The 14,727-nt window shown below is 37.8% G+C and overlaps 1 protein-coding gene across 2 annotated transcripts in view; it reads right to left on the reverse strand.

The window, feature by feature from the left end:
• Positions 1-610: 610 nt before the first annotated feature.
• The window catches only part of LOC137371296 (fibroblast growth factor 9), a 76,361-nt gene continuing 62,244 nt past the window's right edge, over positions 611-14,727 (reverse strand). For both annotated transcript variants that reach the window (XM_068033640.1, XM_068033639.1), the window contains exon 4: positions 611-4,076. In XM_068033640.1, coding sequence (XP_067889741.1) covers positions 3,831-4,076 — 246 coding nt within the window. In that variant the 3' untranslated portion in view covers positions 611-3,830. The remainder of the gene's footprint in view (positions 4,077-14,727) is intronic.

The raw sequence follows: 14,727 nt of genomic DNA on the forward strand, positions 1-14,727 counted from the left end.
CTTAAGCCAATTTTTTATCCAATTGGACACTGACTCTCCTATTCCATGAGCTTTGTTTTTTTTAAAGTTTCCTTTAAAATTAGGGTGGTGAAAAAGAATGTTGCATAAATATAGTCCAGTTGTAACAAATCCCAGCCCAGTAACAAAAGTAGTAGAAGGATGTCTCCTAATCAGATGGTTGAAACGTTGCAAAGTCTCCGTGGCTTCAATCCACCGATTTTGGTCAGTTGAGTTCTCAGTTGAGGTACTAATTGGAGCACAATGCTAAAACTGGAGAGGACACCTACGGCCTCGCTCTGAATCCCACCTCATTAGCCACTCTTGGATAACATCAGGACATGTCACAAAAGAGCACATGATCCAAGACATTTGACTCTTTTGCCTACAGATTATGTGAAAACAGGCAACTTGTATAGAGATGGAAATAGGGAGATAAAAATTGAATCTAAGCAAAAGTCTAGTTGCTTTTTGAAACCTCCGCAAAGCATTCAAGTAAGTGCATTTGATAAGTGGGGTTTATGGCAAGCTAAACAAGTTGTCTGAAATAACTCACCCTCTCCTGTATACTTAAAGATTTTCATTACTCTGATATGATACTTTGATCGTCCAATATTAATTTATTAATTAAATTACATATTTAATTAGGTGTGCTATGTTATGCAATAATACACACCTAGCAGCCAATCACATTTCAGGAAATCAACCATGGCATTATATAATGAATGCTTAGATATGGCAGATACATTGACAAAGATCAGAATAAAATATATTTGTTATACATCACTATTACCTTTTACAACTCTTAGTCCATCAAGCTTGTATCACTACTTTAGCCCCAAAGGTAAAAGAACATCATCATTCCTCAGTGAACCTTCCACTAATCAGAAGAGCCTGGTGTGTAAGGGTGTTCTATAAGTGTACTCATTTAACTGTCTTCAAGAGGTTGAATTAAATCAGACTATAACGATAATCCTGCAGTGTTGCATGTTACAGACAGACCTGAAGCAAACAGATTGTAAGTTCAGTGCGTTAGTGACAGAAAGCCATGAACTGATGGTCATCTGAATGTGTGACTTGCCTGCTTGATTTCCCCCCTTGTTATTTTTAATTGGAAATGGCTAAAAAGTTGGAGTCAATGATACATTTGGGCATTGCCATCAACTGAAAACTAGCATGAGAAGGAATCTGGTCTTTATGGACATATGCAATGGCTAGATCCTTAGAGGCTCAGGAAATGTTGCTGACACAGTCTACAAAGACTGCAGCACAATACGCAGAAGTTCCCTCTGCCCTCATGGACTATGTATCAACAATATGGGATGCTCATGGAAAGTAAGCATGTAATTTTCAACAGTGTCTAGACGTATGCAAAGCAAAATGAGCAAAAAAATATATAATTCAATACAATTTGCCACCACTGCATCCCACATATGTCACCTTTATCCCTGTTTTTCAGCTGCCCAGGCCCTCTGAATTTCCTCCCGAAACCTCTTCACCCTTTCTACCTCTCTCTCCTCCTTTATGATGCCCCTTAAAACCTTTGACTAAGCTACTGGTCACCTGTCTTAATACCTCCTTATGTGGCTTGGTGCCAAATGTGTTTGATAACGCTCCCGTGAAGTGCCTGGGGACATTTTACTATGTTAAAGGCACTATATGAATGCAAGTTGTTGATCCAGTGGAACGTCAATCGGACTGTGCCAGTGCCTGTAGCTACACATATTCCCAAACCAAAGACATTTGGCAGATCAACACCCCAGACATGGGCTTCCTCTGGAACAGTCATGAACTGTCCATCATGAACTGTCCATCATGAACTGTCCATCATGCTTACTATTTTCTTCCCTGGACTGTGTCCCTGTGGAATGGTTTAACATTTGAAGTGCCTTTTGACTAATGATCATTTGAAAGAACTACAGGCATTCAAGGCAGTAGGACCCAAGACAATTACAACAGGAACCTAATTGCTTTTTCTTGACAAATTTCCAAAGCAGTTTCAGTATGTTCAACAGATTTTACATTGTCTGCAGTGTAAGTTTGGTTGACAATATTGCTTGAAAATAAAGTGAAATCTGCAGCCTGTATGCCTATGCTCTGCGCAAAGTTTGGGAACGAATATGTTCAGTAACACAGTTTTCATTTTAAGTTTCTGTCATTTGAGCTGCAATGGATTGAATGCCAAGTTAATATGACTGGCATGTTACCTTTCTATCAAATTTCATCCCGGCAGGTAAAAGAAGTAGTCAGAGGGAACATTGTTACAAATCTCAGTTTTGGACACAGTGATATGGACAAGGGCACCATAATTCTAGTGACTCCTTTCAGGTGTCACTGAAAATGTGATTGTCTGTGCCCCTTAAATGTTACTTTTACCACAGTGACTACAGTAGAAATGGATGCTTGAAGAATTCAGACGAATGCACCAGAGTTGCAGTTGTTCAGAGCCAATATTCAGAAAGGCTGTTAAATACAGAGACCTAAAATACCACAAGAATCTTCAGCATTCCCTCTAAGGCTATGGAAAAGTCACACACTTCTTAGTCCAAATGAAAACATTTTTCAGTAAAACTATGTTAAGAATTATTTTGTAAGAATTATTATGAAATAGGATTTTTTTTAAAATTTAATGTCCATTGCTCAATTTTTTTTAAAAGTTCCCAATTTCCTGGTAACTGTAATACCTAAAAGGAAAGCTGATCCTGATAACACTTTACCATGAATATGGGCCCAGATATTTTACTACCAAAATCCATCTTAAAACTACAGTCTTTTGGTAATAAATTATACAACAACAGTTAAACATGTCTTATTTTTGAGATGCAGAATAAACCAGATACCCAGTAGTAACATAGAAATGTGAAACTGCATCTGACAGAATTGGATATGAAAGAGACAAAGTGAAATCTGAAGACCCAATTTTATCTTTAATCCACGAGGGGGAAAGGGCGGAGAGAGGAAGAAAGCCATAAAACAAGCAGTCAGAAGAGTGATACTCAATATAATGAGAGGTGTTCATAGTGTTACAATAATTTGGGCACAAAAGAGATTGTCACTTTCAGAACAGAGGGGTTACTGGAATCCTTTTATATCCATGCACCTTTACATTAACTCACATGAACTTACCACAGGTTCATAGTGGCCACTGGCATTTTTACACTTACAAAGCCTAAAGCTTCCGAAATGCCTATCTGGCCTGTACATATTTCATTAAAAATAAACTCTATATAATAAATAAATATATAAAATAAATATAATGTTGCCTTTGGAATTTCTATAAATAAATTTAACTTTTCTGTCTTTTTACTAAGAGGTCTTTGCTTAAAGCCCTATGGGGTAGTACCATTGACCTGGTAGATGAATTGTCTTTTTTTCTTTTTTTTTAAATCATTTTTTTAAGTACGATTGCGTCCTCCATGCCATTATTAATGCAGCGTGGGCTTGAGCATGTCACCAGCCAGTATCCTGATGAATCAAAGTATGGCAGCTATGCTGATACACAACGAAATAGAACTGATCAAAAAAATTTAAAGCGTGTCCCATCTTGGAGCATGCATCAGGCCAGCTTTCTCCTCGGCATTTCATTATATTCCTCCCTCTTACACATTTATTTTTTCAACCAAGCAAGTGGGCACAGGCTCACCTCTGGGAGGACAAACTGTAAGTGCAGAACAAAATCAGCGTGTCCCATCCAAGCCTCCATACACAATGCATGCGACAAAGTTTGGCAACAGTAGAGCTGATGTGATGACACAGCTAATCGTTTAGAACCCACCACATGAACCCATTATAGTGGTTGCTTTTCAGTGGTCCAAACTTAAGGATTGTCTTCATCAACTTTGGCTTAATACATCCTTGTATAATTCAGGTACTTTGTCAGGGTCCACTGGTCTAGGTAAAAAATGCGTGAATTTTTGATGCCTTTTAGTCCTAGTCCCTTCCCTTGGGGTTCCATCTTTGTTCAATGCGACAAAGTACCGTCTTCCAGTTTCCGCATGCTTATATAGATTCGATGAGTAGGTATTATACCAGTTTTCTTCAAACTGCTCCCGGAAAACACATTCTGCAGTCAATTTCTCCTGCAAAATATTAGAACCAAAACATAGCTTTTGAAACTGAGGGTAAAAATTATTTCATCAAACATAATATGCTATCAGTGCTCATTAACTGGATAGAATAACATGTCGAGTAACTTAGTCTTTTCGAATATCTTCCCAGGAGGTGACCTGGTGAAGCAAATTGTCCACTCATTGTAGAACCTGTCAGATTTTCATCTTATTGAAATAAATGGGATAAAAATTTAGTGGGTCCTGCAGTGGGTGGGCAAACAGTTCTGTCAGGTTACCATCCAAACAGCGAAGTTGAAAATGACCCCCATAATCTATAAGTATATAACAAATTCATCAAGTATTCTTTTGCAGGAAACAAATAGCATTTTTTCATTAAATGATATTCTCCTAAACTAGCACATTCAATTAATTTCCAGTAGCAGTAACAAGCTTTATTTAATTTTATTTATTTACAGATTATATAGTCCAACTGCTCCTGTGTCCTGCAACACGGAATGGAGTGATGGATACAATAGTGAGCCTGTTTGTCTGTCTCTATCTCTGTTGTGTGGGCAGCATATGCAATAGGATCAAGCTGAAGCTGAATGAGAATATGATCCTGCAAATTTTTAAACTGTTTAGCATGACCACAATGAAAAGGGAAGACAGGGCAATACATAATATTTAAATTACTGGTGATAGAATCACAATATCAATAACCTTATTCCCTATTATGCTAATTAAGTAATTATAATCAGTTTATCTCAAGGGAAAATGGACATCTGAACAAAATAACCTATATTTGAACTTCAATTATGAAAAACAAATATATCCTTTAACAGTGTCTATCACTTTACTCAGCTATTACAATCACTGAACTGTCTTTCTCAGGTGCAATTTGTAATGCAAGCACTTATACTGAAATTCAGACTCTCTACAGTAAAAATTGGTTATCCTTGCACCATTTTATGGGGGGGGAAATGACTGCAGGCATAGCCCTGCTCTCCAAGGATGCGTCAAAAATGTCCAGTGCCATATTTGCCTCAAAAGATCTTCAGGCTTTAGGCCCCTTGCTTATACTAATGAGAGGCTTAATGCCTTTTTTTAGGACCCTTCAGGGAAATTGGGCTGCTCTGAATTGAATTAGTACTAATTAGTTTTGTTTTGGTGTGGATAAGTGGCCCCAACCAAAAAAAGTAAGTTTTTTTTTAATTTTGCTAAGGTCAAGAAAGGGTGTAACTAGCTTTATTTTTAATACTTTTTACACTTTGAAATGTAGCATCTGAATTGTAATGAATGATTGCTTGATCCAAGATTATATATATGGGTATGTTGTTTTACAATAATGGGATGTTGCCCACAAATTACAATAGGGAAAGTGTTACAGAGCATGTATGTGCTATTTACAGGAAGTGGGTGTTATATGTAAGACTTTTATATGTATGCTAAGGGATCGCCTGTGATATTGCTCATGGTTAACATAGATGCTATTCTGTTTTATAAGGAATGTTATATCATTCAACTCCAAATGTAGTATTCTGCTGCTAAGGTAGATCCATGTCCCGCTAAGGCCACAAAGTCTAGTTGTTATTAGATAAGCATAGGCTCCGGTCAATCAAAGTGTAATTATTTAACTATTTAACTGACTTTGCAAATCAGAATGTCATTGTCAGCCTCAGGCTATAGCTGAGAGACAGACAGCATTTTGAAATTATTTTGCATCTGTAACAAAATGCATCATCTGGAATATGATGATTGAGCATACTAGATGCACCAGTTTTAATTTACTAATTTAATACATTGATATATAAATGATGTACCTATTTTAGAATCACAAGCTAAATTAATAAACACACAGATCAATGTCCCATTACAAAAGACGTCATTTATCCCTCATAGCAAATGTTAAATAGCCATTTTACCTGTATAAGGTGTAAGTCCATATCATAACAATGTTATTTTGTACATAAAATGTTGCTTTTATTTATGTGTACCATAAATATGTTTATTAAATTATATCAACATTGTAAGTTGAAACTTCTTAGATTGCATGAATTGTTCTACAGTGTTAAAAGTTTCCAAGCCATGTTATCCTCAACATTGGAATCTTACCAGTCATAAACCCAAGTCTCTGAACTATGTACAAAATCTACACATGTGGAAACATGTAAAATAATCAGGTGCAAGCCATGTCATAATTCAATATCATTGGCAAGATTACTTTCAGAACAACTGGGGATTTCCACACACTTATCAATATTCTATAATTTAAAAATGAAGTCTTGGTATCAGGAAGCTTTTATTAATCCAGTTAATAAAAATTATAATCAATTAAAAAACACATCTATTTGTACTGATTTCTTTTTGTTTAATAAGGAGCGCTTACATCATCAGGGAAATTGGATTGGAAGAGTTACTGAGCCCTAAAGTCAAAGAGCTGAATGAACAGGTACAGTTCAATGAAAAAGACTGTTGGTCAGTAATGAGGTGCTCAACTGATACTAACTGAGATACATCTGTGAGATAGTTTGCTTAGTAGTTGGGCTCAGTATCTCCTTCAAGACAAATCTTTCTCTCATAGTGCCTTCAACATACCAGTTTAAAGATAAATATCGAAGGAGCTGACAGAAATAAAGAAACCCCCAAAAATGTAGTAGTAAATCATGATTCTTGTTATATGTTTTTATAAAGTGTTTCTACTATGTGGTTATGTAATGAGACTGCATGTTGGGAGTTTCATAGAGCTATGTCATGGAGAGGTAGGATCAGGATTTGCCTCATTCAATGATTTCCTGATTTGAATAATGCCACCTTACTCAGTCCCACTGTTTGAGTAGAGGCTAGGCATTCCCCCATTGGGAAGGCAGGAATATCAGAAGGAGAGACATTCCTGGTTGCTCTTGCATACTTCCTAGTACCCACATACAGAGAGACTGGCAGAAAACTAGGAACGGGTAATCTAGCCTTCTTCTCAATCAAGTATGATGTGTGAACTGGGAATACCTGGGGATATGGGAAAGAAAGTAGATGAATAGACTTTATCTGTAGATGATTAAACCCATGAACACTAGTCCCAGCTTTAATATATTGAGGTCCGGTATTTGCTACTTTGATCATATGCTATGTTCAGACACCAGATTTTAGATTATGGATTTCCAAAGGCAATTTCTACTGAAGGATGCTGTTTTTGGCAAGTAGTCCATAGTAGACAGCATAATGCAATATTAAAACCTAACCTCTAAGATCCGTCAGCACCTGAGACCCACGCTTTTCATAAGTCTCACAAGCTGTAATTAAATCTAAAAGTGTGGAACCCCATTTCTTAACTTTTAGCAATGAAATCATAGTTCATCAGATTCCTGATTTGGGAGCTGGCACAAGAGAGGTAAATAAGGAACACTGGTGCGTGGAGCTCATTGGTGTTCATTTCACAGGTGCTACTTGGGTGCTTTTGGCAATGTAAAAGTGACTTTATTAATTTATTAATTGATAGTAAGGAATTGTTAGTTATGGATTACAATTGGTATTTGATCATTGATGAGACCTTGACTGAGCTTTTACAGTGTGCTGGAAATTTCAAGCAACCGAGAAGGTATGGGAATGCACCAAGACAACAAGGCATTATTCAGTCTTTTAAACAATAAATATATTAGTTTTTTGTAAAGAGATTAATATGGATCAGAATATATTTTACTGCTATGCATTTTTTTAATAAAAGCGTACTCCTGAATAAGTTTTGATGATTTCATCTTCAGTTATCTTTATGTAGCTATGTATATGTACTCTGTTTTAAGAGATTTATAGACATTAAATATTTTTTGCAAACTGTTTACTTCGTGGGTCTCTTGGTTGGGAATCTTTGCCATGTTTCTGCAATTCATGTGAAAACATAACAATTCATAGCTGCATCTCAGCTCCCAGTGTTCCCTATTATTTCTCAAAAGCAAACAGCAGCAGGGAGTGAACAAAGCTACTGCTCAGTGTTAAAATGATATGTTTGCACTCCCAAATACAGTGGAAATCAGCATTACTCATCAAGACCAATTGCTGCATCGGGAATTTGTAAAAAGTAAGTTAAAGTGCCTATGGCAGCTCCCCAAAGGTTCACTGGTAAATTCAGTGCCTAGTGTACAACTAAGCTATACAAAGTTTCCACATTCAATACCCAGTCTGTACTGAGTTGGTTGGTCTCAGCCAAAGAGACTGTAAGAGTACCTCAATTGGTCACAAAAGCCCAATGATTGGGAAGAGGAAAAATAAGCTAGGACTCACACTCTTGGAAATTGCATATACATGAACTTTGGACAGATACATGATCTTGCATCAGTGTAAAGCTCTCCCTGTAGTTCCATAGCCCCCCGACCCCAGAGAGCGGAGGGATTTCCAGGGAAATTCTCCCACTCATCCATTATGGAAACCCAGCCAAACAATGCAAATCACATTTATGCCAGTTTTCCAGGGTATTACTGGCTCTTCTGCTGAAGTTAAAATGGACATTCTGGAGAATTCTGCCTCAAAATTCAGCCTCCCCATATCCAGCTTCATACATTTAGAATGGTCAAGTCAGCTGGATGTACCAATATATGAAGATTCAGATGGTGTCTGGTGCCTGTGGAACTCTACCCTTAGAGTGAATTGTTGTCTTAAGGAATGAAGGGAGAAAAATGGAGCAAAAAAATTTACATGGCATGAATTTTACAGAAAAATACTCATTATAGGGCTTCTCCTTGGAGTGGTCCTCTTGTTCTACTTTGCTATACTTGGTTTTGGATCTAACTTTTACATGTTCAGTACTTATTATAGGGTTAATACTGCAAAGTAAAATAAGGTCAATAGGGCAGCCTGGGTTTTGTTGAACCTAAATTACCAAGGACATTTGCAAACCACAAAACTGGTTCTATTGTCAGAGGACTGAGGTATGAGAATATACTGAAGAAATTCGGGATTTCCAACCTTGAAATGAGATCACATATCAGAGGTGTAAAAAAATATAGAAAAGATACATCCGGCACATTATATTAAATTAAACCATGAGAGTAGGACAAGGGAATGAAGGTTCAAATTAGAATAAGGCAAATTGATGTCAAGCAGTTATTCCTCACAAGGAGTGACTGATAGATGGAATGAACCTCTGGATTGAATAATAGCCATAAACCCTGGAATCATTTGGGAAACTGTTGTATGTTACAATGACTCAGCCTAGGTGTACAGTTTGGCAGGTGCCAGATACCATCTAGATCTTCCTATATTGGTTCCATGTAGGAATTTAGTGAATGGGCAAGATAAGATGAATCAAATAAGTTTCCTCTATGTATGCATATATCTATCAGGACATTTTAAAAATGGCACATAAAATGCTTCTGTATAGCACTGTAGCAGCACACACATTAATCCAAATCAGCACTCAAAACTATACCCTGCTTTTTTCTTAACAAGAGAAAAATCCAGTTAGCCCAGTCAGATTATGAAATGTGTAGCTTTTGCTCAAATTATTCATTCATTCTTTGCTATTTCAGCATATCCCTAGAGAGGATTGCTCCTGATTAACTGATTTTTTTTTAAACTTCAATTGTAAAACAGAGGTCAAGTGCTGTGTGCTTGCTTGTAGCTCTACAGGAAACATGAGACTAATTTAAATCAAGTTTTTATACTCTCTGCAGGGAATGGAATCACATGACATGTGGCAAGGCAGAAACTCTCACTGGAAATATACATGTCAGTTTTTATGGAAACACAATCTGCTGGATCCCTGTATTGGAAGAAAACCTTTCGGACATGAAATATTTTATTCTTCTTGGATACCCATGGATGCTTATTAGTGGAAACGAAACACAAAAATGAAAATGGAAACAGAAAATGTATATTTTAATTGCCTTATTATATCTGAAAGACCACCATTAAAGTGAGAAACTACAGGATGTCAGATAGTAAAAGGTCACTTAATTAGTTTCTGTGGTGCTATCCTGCGGAGAAATTAATTCACAACCTGATACTTGGATGAAGTAGTGAGATTGATTTTAACATTTTAACACCCCATACTGCCAATTATGTCAATAGGTTCACAATATTCTTTCTTTTAAGACATTGTACAAGTTCTGTCTATTTTGTGACACACTGGAAGGGTGCTGGCCATTGTGCAGTAACTCACTCAAATAGCTATTCTTCATGTATGACCTCAGACTCAAAAGTGTGTCTCAATGGGCTCATAAAGTATCACAGTCAAACCCGAACTTAGTTCCCCCCTAACATTCTCTCACGCATACATTCTAGTGGGAGTCAACTGAGCAACAATCAAGAACTCTAGTTGGTTTTATTCCCCATCCCAATGGTAATTTCATTGCCAAAATGCGATCGCAGCTGAGATCAGGTCACAGGAATGAGGGATCAAACTTGGGACCATCCTGGTCCAAGTGGCTCAATACCATACCATACAGTGCATGCACTCACTACAATATTGGTCAGCATGAAGAAACATTTTTACAGAATTTATTTATTTCATTATTTTAAATGTTTTCTTTGTTTCAAAATAGTGTGTTAAAATGTCATCATTGTCTAATTATTTGTGTGCTTGTGTATTTATGCTGCAATAACAGTGATGTGTGTTATTTCCAAAATGCAATTCATGGCAAGGGTCCATTTTGAATGTCATCATATTAAAAAGAAACATTTAAAAAGGCAATTTACTTTTATTTATTTATGGGATACTGCAAATGTATAACTATAAAAGGTATTGGTGTGCATTCAATCAGTAAAATGTCACAATTGGTGTGCACTAATGGCATGATCTGTATGGGAAATCTGTTTGGCTTTTTATTCTTGTTAATGTTGTTGTGTTATGAAAACCCCTGGATAGCAAGCAGGAGCAGGAGCAGGAACCAGTTTTATCTCATATGTAATCCATGCTTTTGATGTAATGTGTTTAAGAATCCAGAAGGTGGCATTTATTTAGTGAGGTTTCAGGATGTGATATGCTTGAACGGATCATGCATTACAGTAATGCACACAGATTGGATGCAGTATTACACAGCAGAAGGCTCCAAATAGCAACTCCCCTGAGGCAACCAAACCACTGTCTTCAACCAATCATTCCCATAAAATAAACCCCATTTAATAGCATGTGTACTGATCCAGAGAGAAAGTACCCTATGTCCTGGAAGTGCACATGAACAAAAGCCATTAACCCAGCTCCAATAACAGAGGTTATTTTAGGGGATGATATAATATACAGACCTACTGGGCTTCCCAGGATCCCAGAACATTGGGGTAATTGTGGCAACAACTAAATATTTTGCATAAAATTAATTGTATTTTATCTGCTAATGAAAAATATAATAAGTAATCATGACAAAAGATGCTTGGGTAGCTAATTATGTTTCTTAATCAAAAGATTCAACATTAGCAGATGCCTTTATCTGTCTTAGAGTGTCTGCAGGTATTAAAAAGAGCTTGGATTACCCACTCAATGGATATATTGACTTTTTTCACAATCTGTTGCTCCATTTGTCTGCCACCATTCATCATCCTACTCATCACTTTGTACCTCCTGTTTGCCACCCTTTCCAATACTCCCACATGTTCAAAGCTGCTGCTGGGATTTAGCACTGTTCTGATTCCCACTCAGAGCAAACAGAACTCTTTCATTTGCTCTATGAATGCTGGCATAGTGGTCATTTGCTCAATCTTTCACTGGCAACAAAAAGCTATGTCCATTCATGATCGCATCCAAGTACAGATAAAAGAGAAGCATCTCACTTCAGTTTCTTCCCAATCTACTAATCTTGAAATATATGTATTGTTTTGTAATACTTAGAGTCACTGCAAATAAAAATGTAAACTTGCTTCCCGTAACTAGTTATAAACTATACAATGAATGAGAATGTTCTGAGTGAAGCAATTGGGTAGTTCCAATCTCTACAGGTAAATACATGAGACAAATGAGAAACTATTGCATAACAAAAATGTATTCAACAGTCTGGCACCCATCTACATCCACAGATATTGCAAGCACTGGCATAAGACTTCATCAGCTGCAAGGGCTAAATACACTTTTCTTGCACCTTACTTCCGTGTGGTTATAGAACCATAGAAAAGTTACGGCACAGCAAGAGGCCATTCAGGCAAACATGCCTGTGCCAGCTGAAAAAGCGAGCCACTCAATCTAATCCCACCTTTCAGCACCTGGTCCATAGCCTTGCCAGTTACAGCACTTCAAATGCAGGTCCAGGTACCTTTTAAATGAGTTGAGGGTTTCTGCCTCCATCACCGATCTGGGCAGTGAATTCCAGACACCAACCACCCTCTGGGTGAAAAAGTTTTTCTCATGTCCCCTCTAATCCTTCTACCAATCACCTTAAATCTGTGACCCCTGGTAATTGACGTCTCTGCTAGGGGGAAACAGGTCCTTCCTGTCTACTCTATCTAGGCCCCTCATAATTTTGTACACCTCTATTAAGACACCCCTCAGCCTCCTCTGTTCTAAGGAAAACAACCATAGCCTATCCAATCTTTTCTCATAGCTGCAATTTTCAAGCCCTGGCAACATTCTTGTTAATCTCCTCTGTACGCTCTCCAGAGCAATTATGTCCTTCCTATAATGTGGTGACCAGAACTGTACACAATACTTCAGCTGTGGCCTAGCCAGTGCTTCATACAGTTCCAGCATTACATCCCTACTTTTGTATTCTATAGTGGCCAATAAAGGAAAGTATTCCATATGCCTTCTTCACCACTTTACCTGTCCTGCCACCTTTAGGGACCTGTGGACATGCACCCCTCTCAATATCCTCCCGTTTATTGTGTACTCCCTTGCTTTGTTTGCCCTCCCCAAATGCATTACCTCACACTTCTCCAGATTGAATTCCATTTGCCACTTTTCCGCCCATTTAACCAAACCATTGATATCATTCTGGAGTCTACAGCTATCCTCTTCATTATCAACTACACGGCCAATTTTTGTGTCATCTGCAAAGAGGACTCTGTTCAGTTAGAACCTACAGATTAAAATTGAAAGTATTTCTACCTCATCAGAACAATTACATGTTCTGTCAGAAATTGGGAAATCAATGCTAAAGTAAAAAAAAGTTCAATGTGTTCAAATGTTCTTTCATACCCTGATCATCAACTTTAAATAAACAATTCATCTCCACTATGTTGATCGCACACAAAATGTTTTAAAAGACGTTCTGTAACTGTCTCTCTCATCCTTTCATTCTCCCTAAATATTTCTGGGTTCTTCTCTCTGTCTTTAGTTTCTCTTCCATCAGATTTTTCTATTTCACTATTGGCTCTCATACATTTTTCTCATTATTATGTCTATCTCTGTACTTGGCTCTAGAACCTTTTCTCACTCCTTCAGCAAATCTCTCCTCTCTTCTGCATGTCTTCAAACTTCTTTTTCTACAACTCTCACACTTGTCCCTTAACCAATCTACTTAATTTATATCTGTTATCTTTCTTAAATACCTGGGTTCACAATAATTTGGTAGTTCCATATAATAAGGTAGATAACCAGATCAAGCAAGGAGGGGCTGTCTAGAAGAAGAAGAGACAAAACTGAGTTGGGGTAACAGTTCAGGCTAAGAGAGAGTAAATGGTGGAGCCACGAAAAATAAGACGTGTAGCCTTAGGTTGTCATACAGTAGGCAGTTGGTGGGTGCTGCCTGGAATGGATCAGGTATAACTGAGTCCTGGGACTAATCGTGATCTGGGAGATATGGATCTGGGATTTTGGAGAACTCAACGGTGCTAGACCCTGACAGCATTTCGGATGGAAGAGTTACATGGGTCTGAGACCATTTGGAGGAGGAGGCGAGCATGCGGAGTCAGTGGGCATTTGGCAGCGAATGTGGGAAGAATCAAAAAACAGAGTTCTTGAAATAGTCAGGATGCTCTAAAAGCACTTGGGGGCTGAGAGCACTTGAAAGAGGCTGCAGCCTGGGAATTCTTGGATGGGGTGGGAGGGCAGAGGGGAACCATTACATGGGATGAAGCTAGGAATACTTTGGGAATGCCTGGACGCATAACATTGTCATGCCACGAAGTGTAGAAAGATAAAATATGGTCAAGTTTGAGGTGTCTGAATGGCTATTAAGGTAATAGAAATATAAGACAGAAATCTCTCTCTCTTTATATATATATATCTGTCTCTCGCACACACACACACACACATACCGGTAAATGAGCAGCAGTAGCAGGAGAGCTGGTTATACAAGATAAAAAAATAGTTAAAATTGGTTTGGCGGCATAATATTGCATGTAACCACAGATACTAAAAAAGCTGGTGCTACAGACCTGAAATCATCTGCACACATATAACACCAATATCGTCAGCCAAGGATCCCAAAACAGAAAAAGATTATTAGAGCACCTTAGTAGCAAAGAGAAATTTGTAAAATATGTTGAAGTGGGCCAAAAATAGAGAAAAAAGCCTGGATTGCATATGCACGTAGAGGCAAAAAATAACCAGGATGGAGAAGCATAGCATCTTGTGCATGAGTTAACCTCACAAAAGCCATCACTAAAGAACACAGAAATTGTGAATAACAGGGAACTGGATTGTTTGCAAGCCCCTGAGCTCCCCAAAGTATGTCTTGAAACTCTAGGTTAAGCGTTCCAAATCCAGAATAGAGGATATCCAACTTTGAGATCCCTGACAGAGAAGCCAGCCTGTAATGATAGGTAG

The sequence above is a fragment of the Heterodontus francisci genome, chromosome 6 (assembly GCF_036365525.1).
Source record: "Heterodontus francisci isolate sHetFra1 chromosome 6, sHetFra1.hap1, whole genome shotgun sequence".
NCBI lineage: Eukaryota > Metazoa > Chordata > Chondrichthyes > Heterodontiformes > Heterodontidae > Heterodontus > Heterodontus francisci.